Source organism: Marmota marmota, unplaced genomic scaffold (genome assembly GCF_001458135.2).
Source record: "Marmota marmota marmota unplaced genomic scaffold, marMar, whole genome shotgun sequence".
Taxonomy (NCBI): Eukaryota; Metazoa; Chordata; class Mammalia; order Rodentia; family Sciuridae; genus Marmota; species Marmota marmota.
In genome coordinates this window covers 1985716-2007656 of record NW_026000052.1, presented here as the reverse complement: position 1 = coordinate 2007656, position 21941 = coordinate 1985716, and the positions used below count along the sequence as shown (strand labels likewise).

General features: G+C 62.7%; 1 protein-coding gene across 5 annotated transcripts in view; it reads left to right on the top strand.

Moving 5' to 3' along the window:
* Kcnt1 (potassium sodium-activated channel subfamily T member 1) overlaps positions 1 to 20075 on the top strand; it is a 56529-nt gene extending 36454 nt beyond the window's left edge. For 2 of the 5 annotated variants that reach the window (XM_048813345.1, XM_048813349.1), the window contains 18 exons: positions 84 to 192; positions 675 to 783; positions 1083 to 1232; positions 1581 to 1807; positions 3111 to 3345; positions 4639 to 4744; positions 5710 to 5882; positions 6265 to 6336; positions 6523 to 6657; positions 7007 to 7118; positions 10967 to 11068; positions 11389 to 11472; positions 11606 to 11731; positions 12037 to 12057; positions 12767 to 13091; positions 14432 to 14494; positions 17552 to 17636; positions 17757 to 20075. In XM_048813345.1, the coding sequence (XP_048669302.1) occupies positions 84 to 192; positions 675 to 783; positions 1083 to 1232; positions 1581 to 1807; positions 3111 to 3345; positions 4639 to 4744; positions 5710 to 5882; positions 6265 to 6336; positions 6523 to 6657; positions 7007 to 7118; positions 10967 to 11068; positions 11389 to 11472; positions 11606 to 11731; positions 12037 to 12057; positions 12767 to 13091; positions 14432 to 14494; positions 17552 to 17636; positions 17757 to 17877 (2355 nt within the window). In that variant the 3' untranslated portion in view covers positions 17878 to 20075. The remainder of the gene's footprint in view (positions 1 to 83; positions 193 to 674; positions 784 to 1082; positions 1233 to 1580; positions 1808 to 3110; positions 3346 to 4638; positions 4745 to 5709; positions 5883 to 6264; positions 6337 to 6522; positions 6658 to 7006; positions 7119 to 10966; positions 11069 to 11388; positions 11473 to 11605; positions 11732 to 12036; positions 12058 to 12766; positions 13092 to 14431; positions 14495 to 17551; positions 17637 to 17756) is intronic. The other 3 variants (XM_048813346.1, XM_048813347.1, XM_048813348.1) reach the window with 3 other exon arrangements.
* Positions 20076 to 21941: the final 1866 nt, after the last annotated feature.

Here is a 21941-nt window from a genome sequence, read left to right as displayed (position 1 = left end):
GGGGGGGGGGGGAGCCCCTCCAGCCTGTAGCTGCCCACCCCCTCACTGCAGGGACACTCCAACACTGAACACCCCCCCCCCAGGACCACCAGACCATTCTGAGGGCCTGGGCCGTTAAGGACTTCGCCCCCAACTGCCCTCTCTACGTCCAGATCCTCAAGCCTGAGAACAAGTTTCACGTTAAGTTTGCTGGTGCGTCTGGGGCCTCCAGTGCGCAGCTGGGAGGGCGGGGGCTGGAGCCACCACAGGAGCAAGGAGGTGCGGCAGGGCAGCAGCCCTCCTTCCTCACAACCCAGGAGGGGCGCCCATAGCGGTCCAGCTTTTTCAGATGATCCAGCTGGGGTGCAGGGTCAGGGAGGGCAGGAGCAGGGGTTGGGAGCATCACCCTCTGATGAGTGCACCGTGAGCAGGACCCTGCCGGAATCCCTGGGGACAGGTGAGGGGCCTAGATGGGCACCCCAGGGGACAGGCGAGGGCCACACCCAGCCCTGGAGCTCTGGGCAGAACAGGAGAGACACAAAGCAGAGCCTCCATCAAGGCTCCGGTTCTGGGCTTGCAGAGGCTCTGGGGAGGGGCTGGAATCAGAGCTGAACAGGGGTCTGCGGTGCAGTCCGGTCTAGGGGCCCAGCCAGGGCTCCTGCAGCAAGTTCAGGAATAGTGGACCCTGTCTGCAGACCACGTGGTGTGCGAGGAAGAGTGCAAGTACGCCATGCTGGCCCTGAACTGCATCTGCCCAGCCACCTCCACCCTCATCACCCTGCTGGTGCACACGTCCCGCGGCCAGTGAGTGCCCCGCAGGGCCTACCGCCAGGCCCCAGCTGGCCCAGGGACACCAGGCAGGGCCCTGTGGGGTGGGGCTCCCTGTGAGCGGAGCTCCTTGTGGGCGGAGCCCCCACAGGGGTGTGGCTTCTTGTGGGCGGGGATCTCCTGGGGCGGGGCTACTCTGAGGGCGGGCTTCCTGGAGAAGGGTGGATGCCTCACATGTCTGGGGGAGAGGCCTGCCCCAGGGAATGCTGAGCCAGCTGAGCGGGAGGGCAGCCCTAGCCGAGGGTGATGGTCTCTTGCCCTGCTGTGGCCGGCAGGGAAGGACAGGAGTCACCGGAGCAGTGGCAGCGCATGTACGGACGCTGCTCCGGCAACGAAGTCTACCACATCCGCATGGGCGACAGCAAGTTCTTCCGCGAGTACGAGGGCAAGAGCTTCACCTACGCGGCTTTCCATGCCCACAAGAAGTACGCGCCCCCCTTCAACACCTGGGCCCAGGGCCGGTGGGCGGGACCCTGGGGCAGGGGGCCTGAGAGACCCAGAGCTGGGGCACCCTGGCCACAGCCGCCTGACAAGGACAGCCAGCCGAGGCCTCCAGATTGCTCATTAGGCTCTCATAAGGCTGACCCCAGGGTCACTGGTTCCCTGACCCACGAAGGGAGGGTTTGGTGGAGGACCCTGACCCCAAGTGGGTTTCCCAAGGAAGGCTGGGCAGGAGCGCAGGAGGCAGTTGCAGTCAGGTGACCCCCAGGAGGAGCAGGGGGAGGCGCCGGCCGGTGCGGGGCAGCCCGTGGAGCCGCAGCCCCTGTGCCCAGGTACGGCGTGTGCCTCATCGGGCTGAAGCGAGAGGACGACAAGAGCATCCTGCTGAACCCAGGGCCGCGGCACATCCTGGCCGCCTCCGACACCTGCTTCTACATCAACATCACCAAGGAGGAGAACTCGGCCTTCATCTTCAAGCAGGAGGAGAAGCAGAAGAAGGGGCAGGGGCTCTACGAGGGGCCCTCCCGCCTGCCGGTGCACAGCATCATCGCCTCCATGGGTAAGCCCCCAGGCCTGGCTCTTCCTTGGCCTGCACTGACCTTGGGCAAGGTGAGTCTGTCTGGGTTTCAGTGTTTGAATTTGTCAAATGGAGGTGTCCCCACCTGTGAGGGCCTGTCAGCAATGAGCAGGGTGTCTGAGCACCCACCCTGTGGGCCGCCTTGGTCAGGGTCTCTGGGGTGCAGGCCAGCCGGCCACCCTGGTCCCTGGCAGTCCCATCAGCCCAGAAGGTTTCCTTCACACGTGGCCCTTGAATAGGCCAAGGCCCCAGTGTCCTCTGGGGCTGGGAGCCAGCTGGACAGTGTTGAAACTAGCAAGGCCTTTGGCCTTCAGGTACCCTGGAACTTCCATGAGCCTGGGGCCAGGTCCAGCTGTCTCCCGCGGGTGTGGGCCCAGGGCTTGAGGATACCTGAGGTGGGTGTAGGCCCTCCGCAGCCAGGCCCACCCAGGAGACTGGGGAGCAGGGATAGGCCAGGGAGCCACCCAGGCCACAGCCCCCTAGACTCGGCCAGGGCACTGCATTCTCCTACAGGATGGCCTGAGAATGACTCGGGCGACACGCTGACACTGTTGAGTGCCTGCTGCATACCCTACTGGTATGTGCCTACTGGAGTGTTGGCATATGGTCCTAACTTTGTGCTTTGGGTCAGTGTGGCACACATTCTCCATGACATGTCGTGGGCTGGCAGCCAGACCTGGAGGTTATACTTCCTGATGGTGGCAGTGTGCCCTTGAGGCCAGGCCTGCTGAGGGGCAGGGGAGACGGGTCTGCTGCTGCCCAGCCTCACCTCCCCTGGAGTGTGTGTGTCATTCCCTGGTGGCTCCCAGGAAGCCGTGATGACTTGTGCAGCCCTGCACCCTGGGCCAAATCCTCCATCCCCACCTGGCAGTCCCTGGCTATAGTGGGAAGGCAGAGTCCGCAGGTACAAAGTGGTCCTGCAGCTCCCCTCTGATCCTCAGCATGGCCATCCCCACCTGGGCTGGTCCTCAGAGCAGAATGGCCAGCTGCCAGGCTCCTGAGCTCCCAAGAGCCCCCACCCTCAGGCCATCAGTAATGAGACTACAGCAACTGACTGGGTGGTGCCACTGAGAGGTGGAGGGCTCTGGGGCTACCATACCCAGAGGCCCCGTCCTGCTTGTCCAGAGGGGGAAACCAAGGGTTAGAGGGTGCCAAGACTCCCAAGGCCACGCAGCTGTAGGACAGGGGCCAGGATGTGAGCCAGGGTCTCTGAGGCTGGCTGTGTCCTCAGCCTTAACAGCAGGGTGGGAAGGGGCCACCAGCCTAGCTCAGTCACTCTCTCCAGGGACAGTGGCCATGGACTTACAGAACACAGAGTGCCGTCCCTCGCAGAGTGGTGGGGGCGGCGGGGGCAACAAGCTGATGGTGCCCACGGAGAACGGCTCAGGCAGCCGTCGGCCCAGCATAGCCCCGGTCCTGGAGCTGGCAGACAGCTCGGCCCTGCTGCCCTGTGACCTGCTGAGTGACCAGTCTGAGGACGAGGTGACGCCCTCAGATGACGAGGGGCTCTCCGTGCTCGAGTGAGTGCTGCTGCAGGGGTTGAGCTTTCAGTGGGTGGGCGTGCTGGGGGGCTGAAGGCCCTGGGGGGCGCTTGGCTCCCTGGGGGGGTTCTGGCTCGGCAAACGGCAGAGCAGGTGCCTGACCTCTGTCCCGTGCCTGAGCCCTGGTCCCGGCAGCGCTTTGAGCAGAGGCATGCTGAGGGGTCTGCAGGTCTGTGCCCCTTCTCCTCAGCCAGGGTTGCAGGTCAGCGCTGAGTGGGGTGGGTCCCCTCCTGGGGGCTCACAGACCCGAGTGGGGCCAGTACTGGGGCAAGGCCACCCCAGCGTGAGACCCGTCCTTGCCCGAGGCACCAGCCCTACAGCAGCTCTGCACAGAAGTCTCTGCCCCCCGCCTGCCCACAGGCTGGTGCGCACTCAGGCAGCGTCCACAGCACCAGGTGCACCTTGCAACTGGTCAGCCCTCACTGCCCTAGAAGGCAGGGCCTCCCGCTGGGGGTCAGGAGACAGGTGGTGCCCACCACCAGGGCCATGGCCTGTGGCTGCCAGTGAGCCACTTCGAGGCCCCGCAGGGCAGGGCAGGGGCAGGCTGCCCCTGAGGCTGCCATCTGGAGGCCCCTGGAGGTGGAGTGAGGGGAATGTGGTGGGCAGCCAGGGCACAGTGTGGTGTGTGCTGGGAGCTGTTGGACAGGGATGAGGGGTCAGTGGCCTGCAGGGGAGACCAGCTGGCCCAGGGAAGCCACTGAGGTAGGACTCCAGGCCGCAGTGTCTGCCCGCTGGCCAGGGTGCCGGGGTGTCAGGGAGCTCGACAGGGTGGTCAGATCCCTTGGGTCTACCCTGGCTTCAGGGTCTAGCCCAGGCTTCTCTGTGAATGTGTGCATTGAGGAGAGAGGGGTCTCAGGGCAGAGGCCACCTCCTGCCCCACCCTGGAGGTCTGACCACTGGGGGGCCCTGGGGCTGCCTGGAGAGGTGACCCTTCCCAAGGCCTGCTGACACCCTGGGAGAGGGCACAGCGGTGATGCCCCTGCACACACACCTTTGCCTTGAGCCACCCTAGGACATTGGTGGAGGCCCTGACCTTGCGGCTCGTCTTTGAGGTCTCGTCCCCCGTGTGGCTGCCTGGGCTGGCTGGGTCCTGCTGGTGGCCAGAGGCCAGGCTCCAGGAGTGCGTCCCAGGTGCTGATGATCTAGAGCAGAGCCAGCCCCCTTGGCCAGCAGAGGGTGACCGGGGATGGAATGGACACCCTTGAGTCCCCCGGTAGTGGTGGCCCTGGGATGGCTACCAAAGAGCCGTGCTGAGGGCCCGTCTCCACCCAGGTACGTGAAGGGCTACCCCCCCAACTCGCCCTACATCGGCAGCTCCCCCACTCTGTGCCACCTCTTGCCCGTGAAAGCGCCCTTCTGCTGTCTTCGTCTTGACAAGGTAAGGCCACCCGCCAGCCGGGCCAGACGCCAGCGCGGCCCCGCCTCCCACTCCCCCTTCACATCCGGACGCAGCTGCCGACTTGGGGAGTGCCGCGAGGGTGAGAACAGAGTGCTGCCCGCTGTGCCGGCCTTCACCCCCACCGTCCTGGCTCTTGGCCTCCAGATTCCTAAGAGGCACTTTTCCTGGACTGCGTGAGGGTGGGTGGGCGCCTCCCTATCCACCCCTGCTCCTGCAGCGCCAGGGCCTTCTCTCCTGGTGTAGCCTGTGGCCAGAGCTGGGCAGGACCTCGGCCTGGCGCAATGTCTGTTCTGAGGTGCTCATGGTCCTGGAGCCCAGGTCACCTCTGAGCAGGGCTCCCTGGGGAGCCTCGCACTCAGGCCTTCAGCCTTCCCCCAGTGTCCGCTGGTCACAGTGCTCTGGGGAGGCTGTCGAAGCCCCGCGGGGAGCGTGGGAAGGACCGTGGGCTCCCAGACGCCTCGTGGCTTCTGTTGTTCTGCGGAGAAGATGGCGCCCTCCATCATGGGTTCCACTCGCCCACGGGTCTGAGGCGTGTGCACTCCTTTTTTCCCAGGGCTGACACCCATGGGACACCAGGCAGTCCTCATGGGCCATCTGTCCTCACCCATGAGATGACTGGGAACTCCCCATGCCACCGTCCCCTGGCAGAGCTATGCTTTCCCGTGAGATGCCCCAGCCGGTCCTGCCCAGGGCCTGAGGGCTCTTAGGGGAAGGGTGTTGTGGGAACAGCACCGGGTGCCCGGGCCAGGCCACTGACTTCTGGCCCTTGGCCAGGATGTGGGTGTGCCCGTCGGCAGCTGTGGCTAAACCCACGCTCACGGACTGGCTTCGCCTGGGTGCCAGCGCTGCCCTTGGAGGCACGCCAGCGGGCACAGCTGTGGCCTCTGGGGGCTCCTGCTGACCGCGGTGGGTGTGGGGAGGTGACATGCTCTGGCCCTCCTCAGGGCTGCAAGCACAACAGCTATGAGGATGCCAAGGCCTACGGGTTCAAGAACAAGCTCATCATCGTCTCGGCCGAGACCGCCGGCAACGGGCTCTACAACTTCATCGTGCCCCTGCGGGCCTACTACCGCTCACGCAAAGAGCTCAACCCCATCGTGCTGCTACTGGACAACAAGTGAGCCCTGAGGGCCTCCCCGCCTGGCCTGCAGCTGGTGCCCCTCCTCCCCCGCCCTCCTTCCTCGTCTCCTCCCTTGCGGCCCGTGTCCATTTCCCTCCTGTCCCCATGACTAACCTCCCGCTGTAGGGCCCGCGGCTCTCACACCCTGTGGCTCCTTTTACCCAGAGCCAGTCTCTGCCACAGGCCTGGTGGCAGGCCAGGGCTGGTCTTAGCTGTCCAACCTCAGCAGGTCCTGCCTGGGCCTCGGTCTCCCCACTGGCCTCCATCTCCCCTAGACTCCCAGGTCTAATGGGCTGCAGTTCCGGGGTCCCCTGCTCCCGGATGTGGGCAGGGTGGGCCATGGAGCAGATGGCACCTGCAGGCTCTGCTGTCCCCTCAGGCCTGACCACCACTTCCTGGAGGCCATCTGCTGCTTCCCCATGGTCTACTACATGGAGGGCTCTGTGGACAAGTAAGGCACTGGGCAGCTGAGGATGGGGCGTGGGCATCGCTGCAGCCCTGTCCCCTCTGAGCTCTCCCGAGGTGGCGCAGCCAGGTGGCCCAGATGGCTGGGGCAGGGGAGTGCATCCGAGGCCCCAGAGGGACCTGGGGGGAAGTAGGCTGGGTCCCTGGGCCAGGTGGCTCCTGTCTGCACCAGCCTGGACAGCCTGCTGCAGTGCGGCATCATCTACGCGGACAACCTGGTGGTGGTGGACAAGGAGAGCACCATGAGCGCGGAGGAGGACTACATGGCCGACGCCAAGACCATTGTCAACGTGCAGACCATGTTCCGGTGAGGCCCGCAGCTGGCCTCAGGCCCCGCCCCAGGCCCTGACCACGGACCTCCTGAGCCCCACAGCTGACCAAGGCAGACCACAGATGCCCCAAGCCCCATGGCTGACCATGGGCCTCCTGAGCCCCACAGCTGACCACAGACCCTTGAGCCCCATGGCTGACCACAGGCCCTGAGCCCCACACCCTGACCACAGGCCCTGAGCCCCATGGCTGACCACAGGCCCTGAGCCCCACACCCTGACCACAGGCCCTGAGCCCCACAGCTGACCACAGGCCCTGAGCCCCACGCCCTGACGACAGACCCCTGAGCCCCACGGCTGACCAGGGCCCACCTCCCTCCTCCCCAGGCTCTTCCCCAGCCTCAGCATCACCACGGAGCTCACCCACCCTTCCAACATGCGGTTCATGCAGTTCCGTGCCAAGGACAGCTATTCTCTGGCTCTCTCCAAACTCGAAAAGGTGAGCAGCCCCCGCCCTGAGTGCCAGCCACTCAGCCCCGGAGTCTCGAGAGAGCAAGAGGAAGAGATGGGAGCTGGCAGCCTCCTGTGGGTGCTTAGGAGGCCAGGGACAGCCCAGCTGAAGGCTCCTGATCCTGGAGCCGGGAAATCCCACAGGGCACTAGCAGGCCCTGGCCACCCAGAATCCAGACTGTCTGTCCTGGGATGGTCAGCTGGCCAATATAACTCCAATCCCCACAGGGAGCTCTCCAGGTGGGTGGACCACCTGAGCCCCACACCTGACCATGGGCCCATCTCAGGACAGTGAATGGGGCCTGGGTCCTCAGGTGGTCCAGTTAGGGAGGCCAGGACACTGCTGAGTGTGGCCTCAGGGCTTGAGTCTCTCAGGAAGCAGCCCTGGGCTCTCTGCCCTGGTCTGCGTTCAGAGCCTACGTGGCATAGAGGTCCTAGGCCCTGGTTAGGGCCTGGCATGTGGGGACTTAAAGAGGGGAGGAAACCTGCCTCGGGTCCCGTGATGGACAGAGCAGGTGGCAGAGCTGGACCCAGCATTCTCCCATCTGTACCTCGGGGCTCCATGCAGGATATCAGCTGTGGTCAGGTGTGGGACTGAGGGACACAGAGACCCACCCATTAGGGTGTAGGGACGCACCAAAGACACAGGAATCCACCAAGAATGTGAGACTCACATGGTGGGGAAGACATGGTCACTGTTGGTGACCATGCTTAGGCTAGTGGCAGCACACCTGTCCTCACAAGGACTGACCATGTATTAGGGTGGGCAGCTGGAGGCCAGGGAGTGGGTAAGGAGGCATCTGGAGGTCACGGCCACCATGTCCAAAGCCACGCATGCTCGCTGCTCAGTCTGGGCCAGAGTCCTCTCTGGAGAGCTGCAGGGGCTGTGTGGCCGACTCAGGAAGACCTGTGAGCCGAAGCCCCCGGAGCAGGCCTGGCCGTCGGCACCAGGCAGAAGGGACAAGGGCTCGTGGCACGTGGACTCAACTTTGTTGCCTGAACCTGATGGACAATGCAAGCGGGCTGCACCCGGCTGCAGACCCAGAGGCCCACGGAGACCTTGGGTTTTGTCCGCACCAGAGAAATGAGAGGACGCCAGGTGGGCAGTGGACAGCCCCCAGGCCGACAGAGCGGCTCCCACAGCAGGAGGCTCACCCAGGCCCTGGCCTCTGCCCACTCCAGGGCTTCCCCACACCCTGATGGGTGGGTCTCTGTGTCCCTCAGTCCCACACCTGACAGCTCAGACGCTCTCCCCAGGAGGAGGTCGTGGAGGGCGGCCACACTGGCAGGTCAAGGCTTGCCTCAGAAGCCACAGAGCCCCAGGATTCTGAGCACCAGGAAGACCCAGTGCCAGCGGGCAGCACCGGGTATGAGTCGGGCAGGCCTGCCCAGTCCTCAGTGCTGCTTTTGCTCACCACCCTCCCCAGGGTCAGCCCAGCTCCTCCTGGGCCTTGTGCCTCCCCCGTGCCTCAAGGAGGCCAGAAGTAGGTCAGGTCTCGCTGATCAGGCTGCCCTGCTTGCTGTGGCAGACGTCACCAGTGCTGTGCCACCTCCTCCCCAAGCACTGCCTGGCCAGGCCAGCTCCTCATTCAGGAAAGTGAATGGGCCCATCCTGTGGTTCTGTGACGACAGGGGTGACAGGGACCAGCTGGGGGCCAGGACATCACTGTGTGGCCTTGGTGGCTGTGAAGCTCTTAGGAAACAACCTTGGGTCCTCTGTGCTGGAATGAGGTTGAGGTCCAGAGGCATGGAGGTCCTGGGGGGCTCAGGCCAAGGAGGAGGAGTGGGGCAGGCCACTGAGGCCATCCATTGCCCACCCACTCCCCGGTGAGTGCCAGTTTACAGGGTCCACCAAGGCCCTGTCTTCTCTGCCAGGACAAGTTTGGCCTTGGGTCCCAGGCAGGACTCTGCCACCACAGACACGGGGCTCCTGGAGACTTCAGCTGGGCACGTGGGCAGCACGAGACCCTGGGTTAAAAGAGACCAATGACGGCTATTTTAGTAGAAATGTTCCTGCTGCTCTGAGTTCCCATCGAGCGGTGCTGGCAAGTGTGGAGAAGAGGGGCCTCAGCGGCCCCCGACCTCCCTGGCGTGCACCTGGAAGGTGGTGTCCTGAACTCGCCTTACCCCTCGCGAGAAAAGCAGAGGTTGAAGCTATTTCTAGCACTGAGATGAGGGGCCCCGGGGAGGTGCGGTGGTTGCAGGTGAACTCCCTGGTGTGTTGAGATGGGAAGGCACCCGCGCAGGTGGACGGCCTTGGGGTCTGGCTGAGGGGCAGAGGCTGGCGCCTGCACCCACAGCCCCACACAGCTCCCGGGTTCCCCCAGCCTTAGCCTGTGCAGCTTCCCTTCTGCAGCCCTTGCTGGGCTGGCCACTTCCCGGCTGGCTGTTCTCATGGCTCACGGGGTGTCCCTGCGTCCTCACCATCATGGGAAGACTTGAAGACGCACTTGCTCCCACTGAAGCCCAGATGTCCCTCTAGGGCGAAGTGAGGCAGTGCTCAATGGAGAAGGTTCTGGAAGGGAACCAACACATCAGAGCTGCCTTCCTCTCTCTGTCTCTGTGGACCTGCCAGGGTTCTTCTTAACTTCCGTTTTGTTCTGTTCTGATTTAAGCAAAACAATCATTTTAATCATGGGGATCCTGCCGTCCACCTTCATCAGGTGCGGTCTGCTCCTAGACGTAAGGGCACACACAGATCATGAATCACTGGGGTCGCCTGTCTGTGTTTGGCGGCTCACATGCCCTCCTGCCGACACTCCCCTCTCTGGGTCGCAGGAGTGAGAAGGGAAAGTAGCCTTCTGTGGTTCTCTGGAGGGAAGGAGGCTGGCACCGGTAGCAATGGCTGCCAGGGTATCTGCCCCTCTGGAAGCTTCCCACCTCCTTGCATTTGAAACTTTTCTGGCTGCAATGGGCAGCGCGTCCTCAGCTGTTGATGTCCTGCCACCTGAACCCCCACTGGGGTGCAGCCAGCTGAAGAACGGCTCTGAAGATGTCCACGCCCTTGTCCCCAGAGACTGCAAGTGTCCACCTCTGTGGCAGAAGGAGCTCTGCTGATGGGATTAACTGAGGGCCTTGAGATGTGCGAGGGTCCTGGATGGTCCATGTTGGCCCACGTCACCATAGGATCCTTGCAAGAGGGAGGAGGTCAGAGAGGTGGAGGAGGCTGCACTGCAGATTTGGAGATGGACAGAGAGGCCACGAGCCAATGAAGGTGGTGCCCCAGGACACAGTAAAGGTGGGGAAGCACCTCTGGAGCCTCCAGAGGGAGCAAGGCCCTGCTGACACTGGGTTCAGTCTGATCTGTAGCACCTGGAGAGGTGAAGTGTGCTGTTTTAAGCCACTAAGCTCCTGGTGGCTTGTCCTGGCAGTCCTGGGACACCCACAGTGGCTGCATCAAACTCCCCATGCTCCAGGAGTGTTGTCTACACTGTGTGCCAGGGGATAAGCAGGTAAACATGCTGCACCTTTGCTTCTGTGCCCCAGTGTCCTGTCATTCACAAAATACGGTCTACAATTGAAAATTACTGAGAAGCTTGGGCTGAGGGCGCAACTCAGAGGTAGAGCTGGCCTGGTACAAAGAAAGCCGAGGATCCATCCCCAGACAAAAAGAGTCCCGGGTGGCTGGTGCAGGAAGTCCACCTACCCTGGGCCTCTCTCCTTAGGACTCCAGTGGTCACTCCCAGGCCCTGGCTCTGAGTGTGAACTGGGGCCCAGGCCCACTGGCCAGTGATTACTGGCGCCTGTACACATACGCAGATGCACCATCCTGACCTCTGGCTGTCCCTGCGCGTGGGGCGTGGGCGCGGCCAATCTGAGGACACTTCTCTCCTGCAGCGGGAGCGGGAGAATGGCTCCAACCTGGCCTTCATGTTCCGCCTGCCCTTCGCTGCGGGACGGGTCTTCAGCATTAGCATGTTGGACACGCTTCTGTATCAGGTCAGCCAGTGTGGAGGGAGGGGGGCTCGGTCGCCGCAGAGGCCCCGTCTCCCTGCCAGAACTCGGTGCCTTCCCGGGTCACACCCCGCAGTACTGTGAAACCCCCGTCCAGTCCCCCAGGGCAGTGGGCCTCACCTCAGCATCTTCGAGGCCCCTTCCTCTGGGGGCTGCCCTGGGCTCCACTTTGGGTTCTGATCCTGTTCTAACTTAGTGTGTTTGGCTACGTGGGTTACCAAACCTGGGGGTGGCATTCAGGTGCACGGAGGCCGGGCGCCACAGGCCTGTGCCGGGCGCCTGCCTCACCACAGCTCGGTTCACAGTCCTTCGTGAAAGACTACATGATCAGCATCACCAGGCTGCTGCTGGGCCTTGATACCACCCCAGGCTCCGGCTACCTCTGCGCTGTAAGTCCCAGGCCAGGCCGGGCTCCCGCGCCACCTAGGAGCAGGTGGTAGGCCCTGCCCGTGGGCCCTGCAGCAAGGGGCTCTGGGCACCACCCGCGTCCCGCCCCAGCTTGGGACTCCCGGCATGTTGCAGATGAAGATCACGGAGGACGACCTGTGGATCCGCACCTACGGCCGCCTCTTCCAGAAGCTCTGCTCCTCCAGCGCAGAGATCCCCATCGGCATCTACAGGACCGAGTGTCATGTCTTCACCTCCGAGGTGCACGCAGCCACCCCCCTGCCTGCCTCCCCCCACCCTGAGACTCCCAGTCCCATCTCTGGTTCTGGGGGCCTGGGGTGTGGTGGCCTCTGCCTATGTAGTTGCTCTTTCGAGGCAGCATGGCTGCCGTCTGCCTGAGTGGGAGCGGGAGCTCAGGGGAGCCTCCAAGAGCCGCAGGACAAGGCGGGCAACCCTGTGGGCCACCCTGACTGAGCACTTTCTGTGCAGACAGGGAGGGGCTGAGTCACACTATGGGGGGGGCAGGTGCACCCGAGGCTCCAGCCGGCCCTTGGTTTCCTTTGCAGCCCCATGACCTCAGAGCCCAGGTGAGCGCCTCTTGGTTGTGCTGCTGACCCTCAAAACCCTCTGCTTCATGGAGAGGGTCCTACTGGACCCACTGGTTTGGGGCTTTGGGAAATGCATGGTGAGGAGTGGGGCTGGAGCCTCTGCCAGCCACAGGTCAGCTCAGGGGCTCTTGGCAGTCACCCTCCTGGGGAGCAGGCTGGAGGGAGTGGCCCATGGGTTGGGACATTGGATGCACCCCTTGCTCCAGCCCAGTGGTCCAGTGCCAGCTCCCAGAGCGGCAATCGCCATCAACACGTGCTGTACCCCCTCCACAGTGGGTCTCCCCAAGGTCTGGCCTGACCCCCGTATCCCCAGGCCCCCGGCCTTTCAGTTGCTGCCTGGTAGGGCTCCCATAGCACCCCACTCACACACTGATCCAGCCACACTCCCTGCTGCCCTCGCTGACTGCTCAAGGATGTGGCAGAGAGGGACCCTGGGAAAACTGAGGCACAGAGGAGCCACCATCCCTTGGTGAAGAGCCAGGACATGCTGGGCCTAGAGGGGGCAGCCAGACCCACAGAAACGCAGGCCAGAGAGGCTAAGGCGGTCGGCTCAGCCACCGCAGGCTGGGGGCAGGGCCGGAGCCCCGTCCCTGGAGCAGACCTGGGGCACCCCGCCTGGGCCCATCCTCCCTTCCCTGCGGCTCCACTCTGGTCCCTGCCCCAGCCCACACCTGCTGCCCACCCCCAGTCCCAGGTCTCAGTGAACGTGGAGGACCGTGAAGACACACGGGAGGTCAAGGGGCCCTGGGGCACACGGGCCCGTCCTGGTAGTGGCCACGGCTGCCACACGAGCAGTGGCGACCCTGCCGAGCACCCGCTTCTGCGGCGCAAGAGCCTACAGTGGGCCCGGAAGCTGAGCCGCAGGGGCACCAAGCACACAGGGAAGGTACCCGCGGCCACCGAGTGGGTCAACCAGCAGCGGCTTAGCCTCTACCGGCGCTCGGAGCGCCAGGAGCTCTCTGAGCTGGTCAAGAACCGCATGAAGCACCTGGGGCTGCCCACCACCGGCTACGGTAAGGGCGCCGGGCGGGAGTTGGGTGGTGGCACCCTCTTGTCCATCCATCCGTCCAGCTGCCTTCCTGGCCATTCTGCCTGTCCCTCACTGCAGGGCCAGCTCCAGCTCCATTGTGGCCATGAGAGCCCTGCTCAGTGGAGAGCAGGGAATGCAGTGGCCAGGGCTCTCCTGGTGTGGGGAGGGTATAGGATCCCCAAGAACTGAGTGGCTGGGGGCCTCTGTTTGTCCATTAATAGGAGACTGGACTTGGCTGCCTGTAGCCTGGAGAAGGAGGCTGTGAGGTGGGGAGGGTGGGGCAGGTGATCTCCCCAGAGTCTCCTTTAGGGACAGACAGGACACTAAGTCCAGTCTTGCTGGGCAGCAGGAACACAGGGACCATTCTCATGGGGAAAAGAAACAAGGCAGAGAGACCACAGGGCACCTCGCGCTGCCCAGCCCCATGCCCGTCTCCGTGCAGGAGGCGTGGGCACGTGGTCTTCAGGGAGACACGGAACAGCCCATCCAGGGCACTTTCCACCTGCCCCACTGTCCTTCCCAGGGTGTGGCCAGCCATTTCTGCTGCTTCAGGTCACCCCTAGGCATCCATCTCTGAGCAGGTTCCACAGCTAACTCCCTTACTCTATGCCATGTTTGGGGGTGACACTGGTGATTTTGACCATGAGCACCCTCTCTTCCTGGGATGCTGAGACCCAGCTCCAGCTGCACTGCCCCCCGCCCTGCTGCTCCAGCCTCCCTCAGGCTCCGTCGGGGACCCATCTGTTGCCCAGGCCCATCTACTTCCTCTGCCCCACTGCCCCCCCAGTGGAGGGGCTGCCCAGGGCCACTGGGCTGGGTCAGGTGCTGGCTGTGCACCCCTGGGCACACTGAGCTGCCTCAACTGCCAGCTACTCCATGGGGGGTGAGTCCGAGGAGACCGAGGCCAGCCTTTGGACACTGGAGGGCGTCCCTGGATGCACTGTCCCTACTGTGACTGCCTCTGGGGGTCTGACCACCAAGGTCATGGAGGGGTCAGTGCTCATGGCCTATCCAAGCACTGGCAGGTGGAGAGTCCAGGCTGGCCTGGCCTGGCCAACCCCAGAGCTGGTGCCTGCCCTGTGTCCCCCTTGGTCTCTACATACTCCTGCCCACCCACCAGAGCTTGGCACAGAAGGGCTGGCTTCCTTTTGGCAATCAACTCGCTTTCAAGGTGGCCAGTGCTGACCACCACATCCCTGTGGATGGCCCCTGTGTGCAGCTGCCTGCAGTGCTGCCCGCCATGCCACTGCTTGCTGACCTCTCTCTCTCTCTCTCTCCCCCTCCCCTCCGTTTCTGTCTGTGCCTTTCCCCTGTGTTCTGTAGAGGACGTAGCAAATCTAACAGCCAGTGATGTCATGAATCGGGTAAACCTGGGATATTTGCAAGGTAATTCTGCTCTAGTGAACACTGACCACCACACAGGGGACATGCCAACCCTTTGTAGCCCTGGCCAGGCCAGGCAGAGGTCAGGAAAGATGAGAGAGGGCCCCAGGCTCCTCCATATCGGGCAGGGCCTCACAAGCTTGCAGTTGGACCTTTCATCCTCGTGGGTCGGGTGAAGCTGTGGGTTTGTGCCACTCAAGGCCAGGAGGACTAGGCCTGCCTGGCTCTCAGGGATCACCCCAGGACGTCCACCCTGGCCTGCCCTGTAGGATGAGCTCTGCCAATTGCCTTTGCCCTGACTGGGCAGGAAGGTCATCCCAGCCATGGTGGCTTCTTTGGCTGGTTCCATGAGATGTCAGAGGCCCCTGAGCCAAGGTCCTGAGCCCCCTGGACAGAGGCTGGGTGAAGCCTGGGCTGGAAAATGCCCCAGTACACAGGGGGCTTTGGAGCTGCTCTGCTCTGAGCTGCAGGAGAGGGAGCGTGTGTACTGCCCGAGCCAGGGGGACAGCTGGCTTCCATCCCCTACTGGGACCCCAAGAGAAATTCCCCCCGCCTAGTTAGGACAAAGTTGATCACCTCAGTTCTTGTCTGGGTCCTCCAGTGCGGAGGGCCACCCCACTCCCCAGAGCCCTGCACCGGCCCCAAGGGCTCAGTGCTCAGGGCAGAGTCCCAGCCGTGACCTTGCTGGACCCCTCCATCTGGCAGCCTCTGGGCCTGTCCTGGTGCCCCCCTCCACACAGGGCGAGACGGAGTTAGCTCAGGCAGGGCCTGTCTGCAAGGCTGCTGCAGGGGCTTTCCCTTACCCACAGCCTCGCACCAGCATCCACGCAAGAGTGGCCTCTGCCAGGCCCCGTGAGCCCAGACCCAGGCCACACCACTAACTGCCTGTGGCTGTGGCTCCTGGGCCAGGTGGCGGGCATGGGCTCAAGGCAGCCCCAGACTTGCCCACGGTCACAGGCCCACTGTGGTGTTCGTGTGTCACCACCTGCGTGCTGGTCAGGGTGATGATGCTGGGGCGCTGGAGGGGAAAGCCAGGGGAGTCTCCTGTTGAAGGCAAGGTGGCCCTGTTAGCCTGGCCAGCAGGGTGGGCATCCACCCCAGGCCACTCAGCAAACAGATGAGGGAGCAAGCCTCACCTTACCCGCTCTCCACAGCCTCCCTTGGAAGGAGGCAGGAAAGCAACCCCCAATTCAGAGGCTAGGGTCGGGGTAAGCTCAGACTAGCATGGGGAGTGAGGGCAGGAGTGTGTGGACGCCCAGGCTCGGGGAGACAGGAGGAGGGAGGTAGAGAGCCACCTTGGTGACCTGACATGGAAGGCAGCCCGGGGTTCCTGGCTGTTCCTGAGGAAGCTGGAAGCGAAGGCCCCTACCTCGCCCAGCCACACCTGTGTCTGTTCCCTGCCTCCCACAAAACTAATAAGAACTCAGGCCAGCCGGGCCCCTCTGTCCAGCCTGGAGCCTGGCATAACCCACCTCCTCCAAGAAGTACTGAGCCAGGCCTGACTTGGCCTTCCGTGAGCTTTGCTAGTTTCAGAAACACCCTCTAAAGTGGGCCCAGGGGCCCAAGCTCACAGAGGGAGGGCCCAGGGGCTCACCCTTGAAGGTGCAGCTGCTGGGCACAGAGGCCTACAGGGTGAATGCACTGGTGGCCCCTTGATTCCAGTGTCGCAATTGGGCATACATCACAGCATGGTGCCCTGCCAGTGACTGTGGTCTGAGTACAGGGTCCGCAAGAGCCACCTCTGCCACCCATTGCCCACACAGCTTGTCCCTATGCTTGTCTTACCTCAGAGCTATGGCTGGGCACATGGTCACAGGAGACCACGCCTCCCCTCAGCCTTGAGCACAAGCCACAGCAGTCAGGGCAGCACCTCCAACCAGGGCCAAGGAGACCCAACCATGGGTTTTGGGAAAAGGGCAGAAATAGCTGTACTCCTGGGACAGATGGCCCCATGTTGTGCTGGTGCAGGGTGACCATGCCATCCTTCCTGCCGACACGGCTCTGGGTGTGGCTTATATGGCTGGCCTCCTGGCTGAGGCTGCCCACCACCTGACTCCAGCCTGCACCCTCCTGCTCACCCGCTCGTGCCCAGCTGAGGAGGCTCTGACCCCAGTGCCTGCTGTGGCTCTGAGGCCACTGGCTCCAAGCAGACACGCCCCCACCCCCCCCCCGCTGCTCTCAGCCGGGGCCAGTCCCCCTGGCACTGCTGGGCACTGGTCTCCAGCCCCTCCCTGCACTGAGTAGGGGTCAGCTAGCCGAACAGCCAGCATTGGGTGGCATCTCAGCAATGCAAGGCCCTGAGCAGAGGCTCCAAGCGCAGAGGCCACAGGGTGCCTTCCAACATCATCAGATGGGTAAACTGAAGCCAGTGAATTCAGGGCCACTGCCTTTAATGGCCATCTGTCGCTGTATTTGGCGAGGGCACCTGCTGACCCGGTGCAAGACACCTTGTGAGATGACCGGGTGCTCCTGAATCACAGCTTCCCTGTAAGCTGCACATCATGCTGGTTTTGGTGTGGGCATGGCACAGCCCCAGTGGGAAAGATCCTGCCCTGGTCCCCAGGGACAGTGGCATCTGTAGGGCACTTCAAGGAGGGTGGGAGAGTTGGGTGAAGTGTGTACAGGTGTGGGTGGGTATGAAGGTGTGTCAGGCATGTGCTTTATACATCTGTGTGCAGGAGTGTGCGTGGCCCCACAGGGTATGCCAAGGGGTGTGCAGGTGTGTATGTGCAGGCGTGTCCAGGCACGTGCAGCTACAGGTAGGTGTGTACAGGTGCACACGTGGGAATGATCAGGCACAGGTGCCAGGTGTGTGCTCTGTGCAGGTGGCAGATGCTCTTGGAGCCTCTGCTCAGGGCCCTGCATTGCTGAGATGCCACCCAATGCTGGCTGTTCGGCTAGCTGACCCCTGCTCAGTGCAGGGAGGGGCTAGAGACCAGTGCCCAGCAGTGCCAGGGGGACTGGCCCCGGCTGAGAAGATGCTCAGCTCCCTGGCTCCTTCAGGCCCTGCAGAGCCAGGGTGGGGAGTGGGCAGTGACGCCACCTGGCTGTCCTTTGCAGACGAGATGAATGATCAGCAGAACACCCTCTCCTACGTCCTCATCAACCCCCCGCCTGACACGAGGCTGGAGCCCAACGACATTGTGTGAGTGCGACCTGCCCCTCCCCAGGCAGCCAGGGACTTCTTGGGTATGTGGGGCGGGTGGGGCCTGAGCACTCCAATGGGCTGTCCTGCACCTCAGGGCCCTCCCTCTATGCTTCACAGGTATCTCATTCGCTCCGACCCTCTGGCCCACGTGGCCAGCAGCTCCCAGAGCCGGAAGAGCAGCTGTAGCAACAAGCTGTCCTCCTGCAACCCAGAGACTCGAGACGAGACCCAGCTCTGAGCCACCTTGAGGAACCCACACCAGGGCATCCTTTGGACCTTGTGCCCTGCCTGGGGTCCAAAGGAAGGACTCAGGAGGGAGCAGCACAGATACCGTTACTGGCCTGGCCCAGGGAGGCTATACTTCATTCAGGGTGGCTCCCAGGACTTGACCCCAGAAAGAACTCCTCACCCCAGGGCCAGGCGCGGAACCAGATCAGGCACCCTAGAGGCTAGCGGGAAACGTTTTTAATCTATTTTTACAAACCTGTACTGTCCATGTCTCTATACAGATGTACCGCAACTCGTGACCGGGGCCTGGTCAAGGTGAAGGGCAGGTGGCCAGTAGGGGACAGAGGGACTGGACACCACCTGGGTCCCACTGCTCTACATGGCCATGTTCAGGCATTGCTGGAGGGACTGGGGTGCATCGGGTGGGGAAGAGTTCGTGTCTGGACCCTGGAGCGGGGGAGTCCCGCACAGTCCTGCTGGTGCTGAACAGTCGGCGTGATCTCGTGGCCTCCACCCCCGCTCAGTGCCCTCCTGACTTCGGCACGGCTCTGAGGCACAGCCCTCATAAAGGGCAACCAGGGGGTGCTCTCTGCCATCTGCTATTCTGAGCTATCCCCAGGAGGGCAAAGAAAGATGAGGGTCTTGAAGGCTGAGCCAGGGGTGTGCAGCCCCCAGGCTGTGGGGGCCCTTGCTGGCAGATCTGGCAGGTGGGGGTATCTACTGCCAGTAACTGAAAGTCAGAAGACACCAGTTCCTATTTTTACACTGAGTTTTTCCAGCCATGGCATTTGGGGACACTGTGACAGTGTGTCTCTATGGACCATTTTACATTTCAAAGCAAAGTCTTGTTTCTAAACACCCAACCTGAGAAGCACAATTAGCCCTGGGCTGCTGGCTGCTGTCCCCAGGGTCTCCAGGGAATCCTCGGGCAGAGATCTGGGCAGCCCCCACCCCTGCTGCTAGACCTCACTGCTTACATGGATGCACTCTGTAGGCAGCATGTCACCAGATAGCCTGCCCCAGGCTCCAGGCTCTGAGTCTGGGTCTGGAGGACACCTGGGGCTAGTTACAAGGGTCAGAAATGTCTGCTGTGGTCCCCACCCCCCAACTTTACAGGCAAGCCTGTCCCCAAGCCTGGCCAGCATGCCCTTACATAATGCTGGGTTGGGACAGATGGGAAGTTTGGCTGGTAGAAGCCCCAGTGTCCTGGAGGCTTCCTGGTGAGCTGTCCATCAGCCTCACCCCTATCATCCCAGAATGCCTCTGGAGTGACCCTGAGCACCCCAGTCTTGTGGGGTGGACACAGCTCATCTGAGACCAATAGCTGCTGGGGACCCCATCCACTGGGGGCCAGAGCTGAGCCCAGTGGGGCTGTGTGCACCTCACTGTGTCCATTTTGTGCACTGCAGAGGTTGAGATAAAGGGGAAGGGCCTGGGCACAGCTCGCCCCCAGCATCAGGATAGATGGCTCCCCAGAGGTGGGCAGGCAGCTCAGGGACTACAGAAAACTGCGTGGGAGGCCTGGCTGGCAGGGTGCCACACACCTGGGGCTCAGCCTCCCCACCCTGCGCACTGGCCCACCAGGGGCCTGCCTGCTCAGAAAGTGCCTGGGTGAGGCGCTGACAAGGACAGAGGGATGCACGTGGGCAGGGAGGGACTGTGCAGACTCAGGAGCAGGGAAGTCTTGGGGCTTGATGGAGGGCAGGTGGTTGACGTTGGCTAGGTGGCCAGAGCTCAGCCCTGCTGTACTAGATCTGTCAGCAGCTCCTGGGGTGCCGCAGTGGACAGCAAGGGGTCTGAGCCCACCTCCATGTATACTCAGTGTCCCCAGCCCCTATCCTACTGCCATGGCCCAGCTTCCTGCTGTCACCTATTTGGCTGCTGGGCCAAGGGGTGGGAGAGCCACCTTGGCTTCTACTAGGTGGGGCTGCAGCGCCTTGTGCTGTAAAGAGTGGGTACCTGGGACTCATCCTGTGACAAGCATCTCACAGCAGGAGGGAGGGCTGTCACTCTGGGTCTAGCCCCATTCAAGGTGATGGGCAATCCATGAACCTCTGCTAGCCACTGAGGACACTGGGCCCTTGACCAGGGCTGCTCCACCCTGCCCAGGTTCAGAGGCTGCTGTGGACCCGGCCAGCACTGGGGTCAGGAGGGTCTGTGTACTGTGAGATGCTCCTAGACCAATAAAAGCTGCCTGCACACCCAGAACTTCCTGCACTCTGTCTCGACCTCCATCTCTGTCTCCAGGCCCGGGGACACGTGGGTACGTCTCTGGTTGTCCTGGGTCCATTTGCCAACACCCCTGGCTTGTGTAGTCCTGGCACCAAGGAGGTCAGTCCTACTCCTCTGTCCTCACTGACCGCTGGTACTCAAGGGTCCTAACTCTGATGAACCCCTCGGAAGACACCCATTCTGCTAAGTGGGGGATCCAGACTGACCATCAGCAGCTGCCGCTGCCCAGAATGAGCTAGAATTTAAAGGCTTTGCAGCATAAAATTTGAAACAAAATTATGGAGAGGACCTTTATTTTCCTTATTTCTGGTTGACCTAGCAGGAAACTTGGCTCACAGCTGAGTGCTGCCACCTGGGGGTGGGTGACGGGAATGGCAGGGCCGAGGGGGGCAGGAGCACTGCAGACCCAGGTGGGCCTGTGAGGAAAGGATGCACACCGTGGGAGGCTCAGCCGAGCCGGAGAGCAAAGGAGGGCAAGGCAGGGACCACAAACAAGGACAAGCAACAGAAAATGGGTGGATGGGCCACTGGTCCGGTGACACCAATCAGCCAGTGAACGTGCACAGTGTCCCAGTGATAGACCACAGTGGACAGAAAGCAAACCCCAAAGCTAACGGGCTGGGGTACCCTTGCCCAGCCCCACTCAGTTTGTCCCAGCCTCTCACGCCAGGCAGGCACGACAAAGAGCAGTGGGCACAGGCCTCAGGAGCTTCCAGGTCACCTCTGCCTGACGCTGTGCCCTCACCTTAGCCCTGCCCTGGCCCTTCCCATGACCTCAGGGGCTTTTCTCCTGTCTAAAAGCACCAAGTTCGGTCAGGGTTTTTTAGACGTGCCCTGGGAGCAGCGGATGGTCATGTCTTCCAGGAAGAGTTTTAGCATCTTCTGAAAAACCTGACTAACTGATGCCTTCTGATGAACTGGCCAGGCCACAGAGGAGGGGCTGGCCCGGGGCAACAGCTGGACGGAGGCTGCAGCCTGAGGCCCAGGGGGAGCCACTCACCTTGCTCTAGGGGGCCTGGAGCCCTGAGGGAAGGGAATGGGGCACCGACCAGCTCCTATGGGTCCCAGGCCTCAAAGGCAGCCTGAACTTGAAACCTCAGATGGGTCGGTGCTGGGCACACCCACTCTCATGCCCTGCGACATCTATAGGAACCTTGGGGCTCTAGGGTCTTGGGGGCCCTGGCACACCCTGGGGCAGGGACTTCAACCTTCAGTCACCAGCTCTGCCTGCAGCAAAGCTCCCCAACACGCTGCCACGGCTCAGGAGCTGGGGCTTCCCCGGCTGAGTCTGGAGCCACCCTGCCCGGCCCAGGCAGGCAACCACCCTCCTGCTGCCTCTCGGCTGGCAAGGTGCTTCCCGGGGTTTGAGCTGCACCCCCACCCTCCACACTTCAACATCTCTGACAGCAGAACTCCAGGACCCGCAGGGTGGCAGTGTGACTGGCAGCAGCTCCTCGGACTCAAGGCTGGGAGACGTGGGCTGGGGGCTGTGACACCCCCAGGCAAGCTTTGTGCTGTGAAGTGCCAGCTGAGCACTTGGCACAGGGACAGGCCAGGTGCAGCCTGAGGGAGGGAAGGGCGCAGGCTTTGGCTTCCAGAGTCACCTTCCTAAGTGAACACAGATTCACCCTGAGCCCTCGCTCGTATTTACCAGGTGCTCGCACCAGATAGGCCCCTGGAGGTGCGCCTCATCCTGGTGTGCCTCTCTAGGGCAGGACAGCAGATTACCAGTGTGCATCGCCTGGTCAGCAGCCAGGTCCACATCCCCAGACCTGCCGATGGGCGGCATCCACGATGGTCTCCCAGGGAGCCCGAGCACACACCTGCAGGGGCCCAGACAGC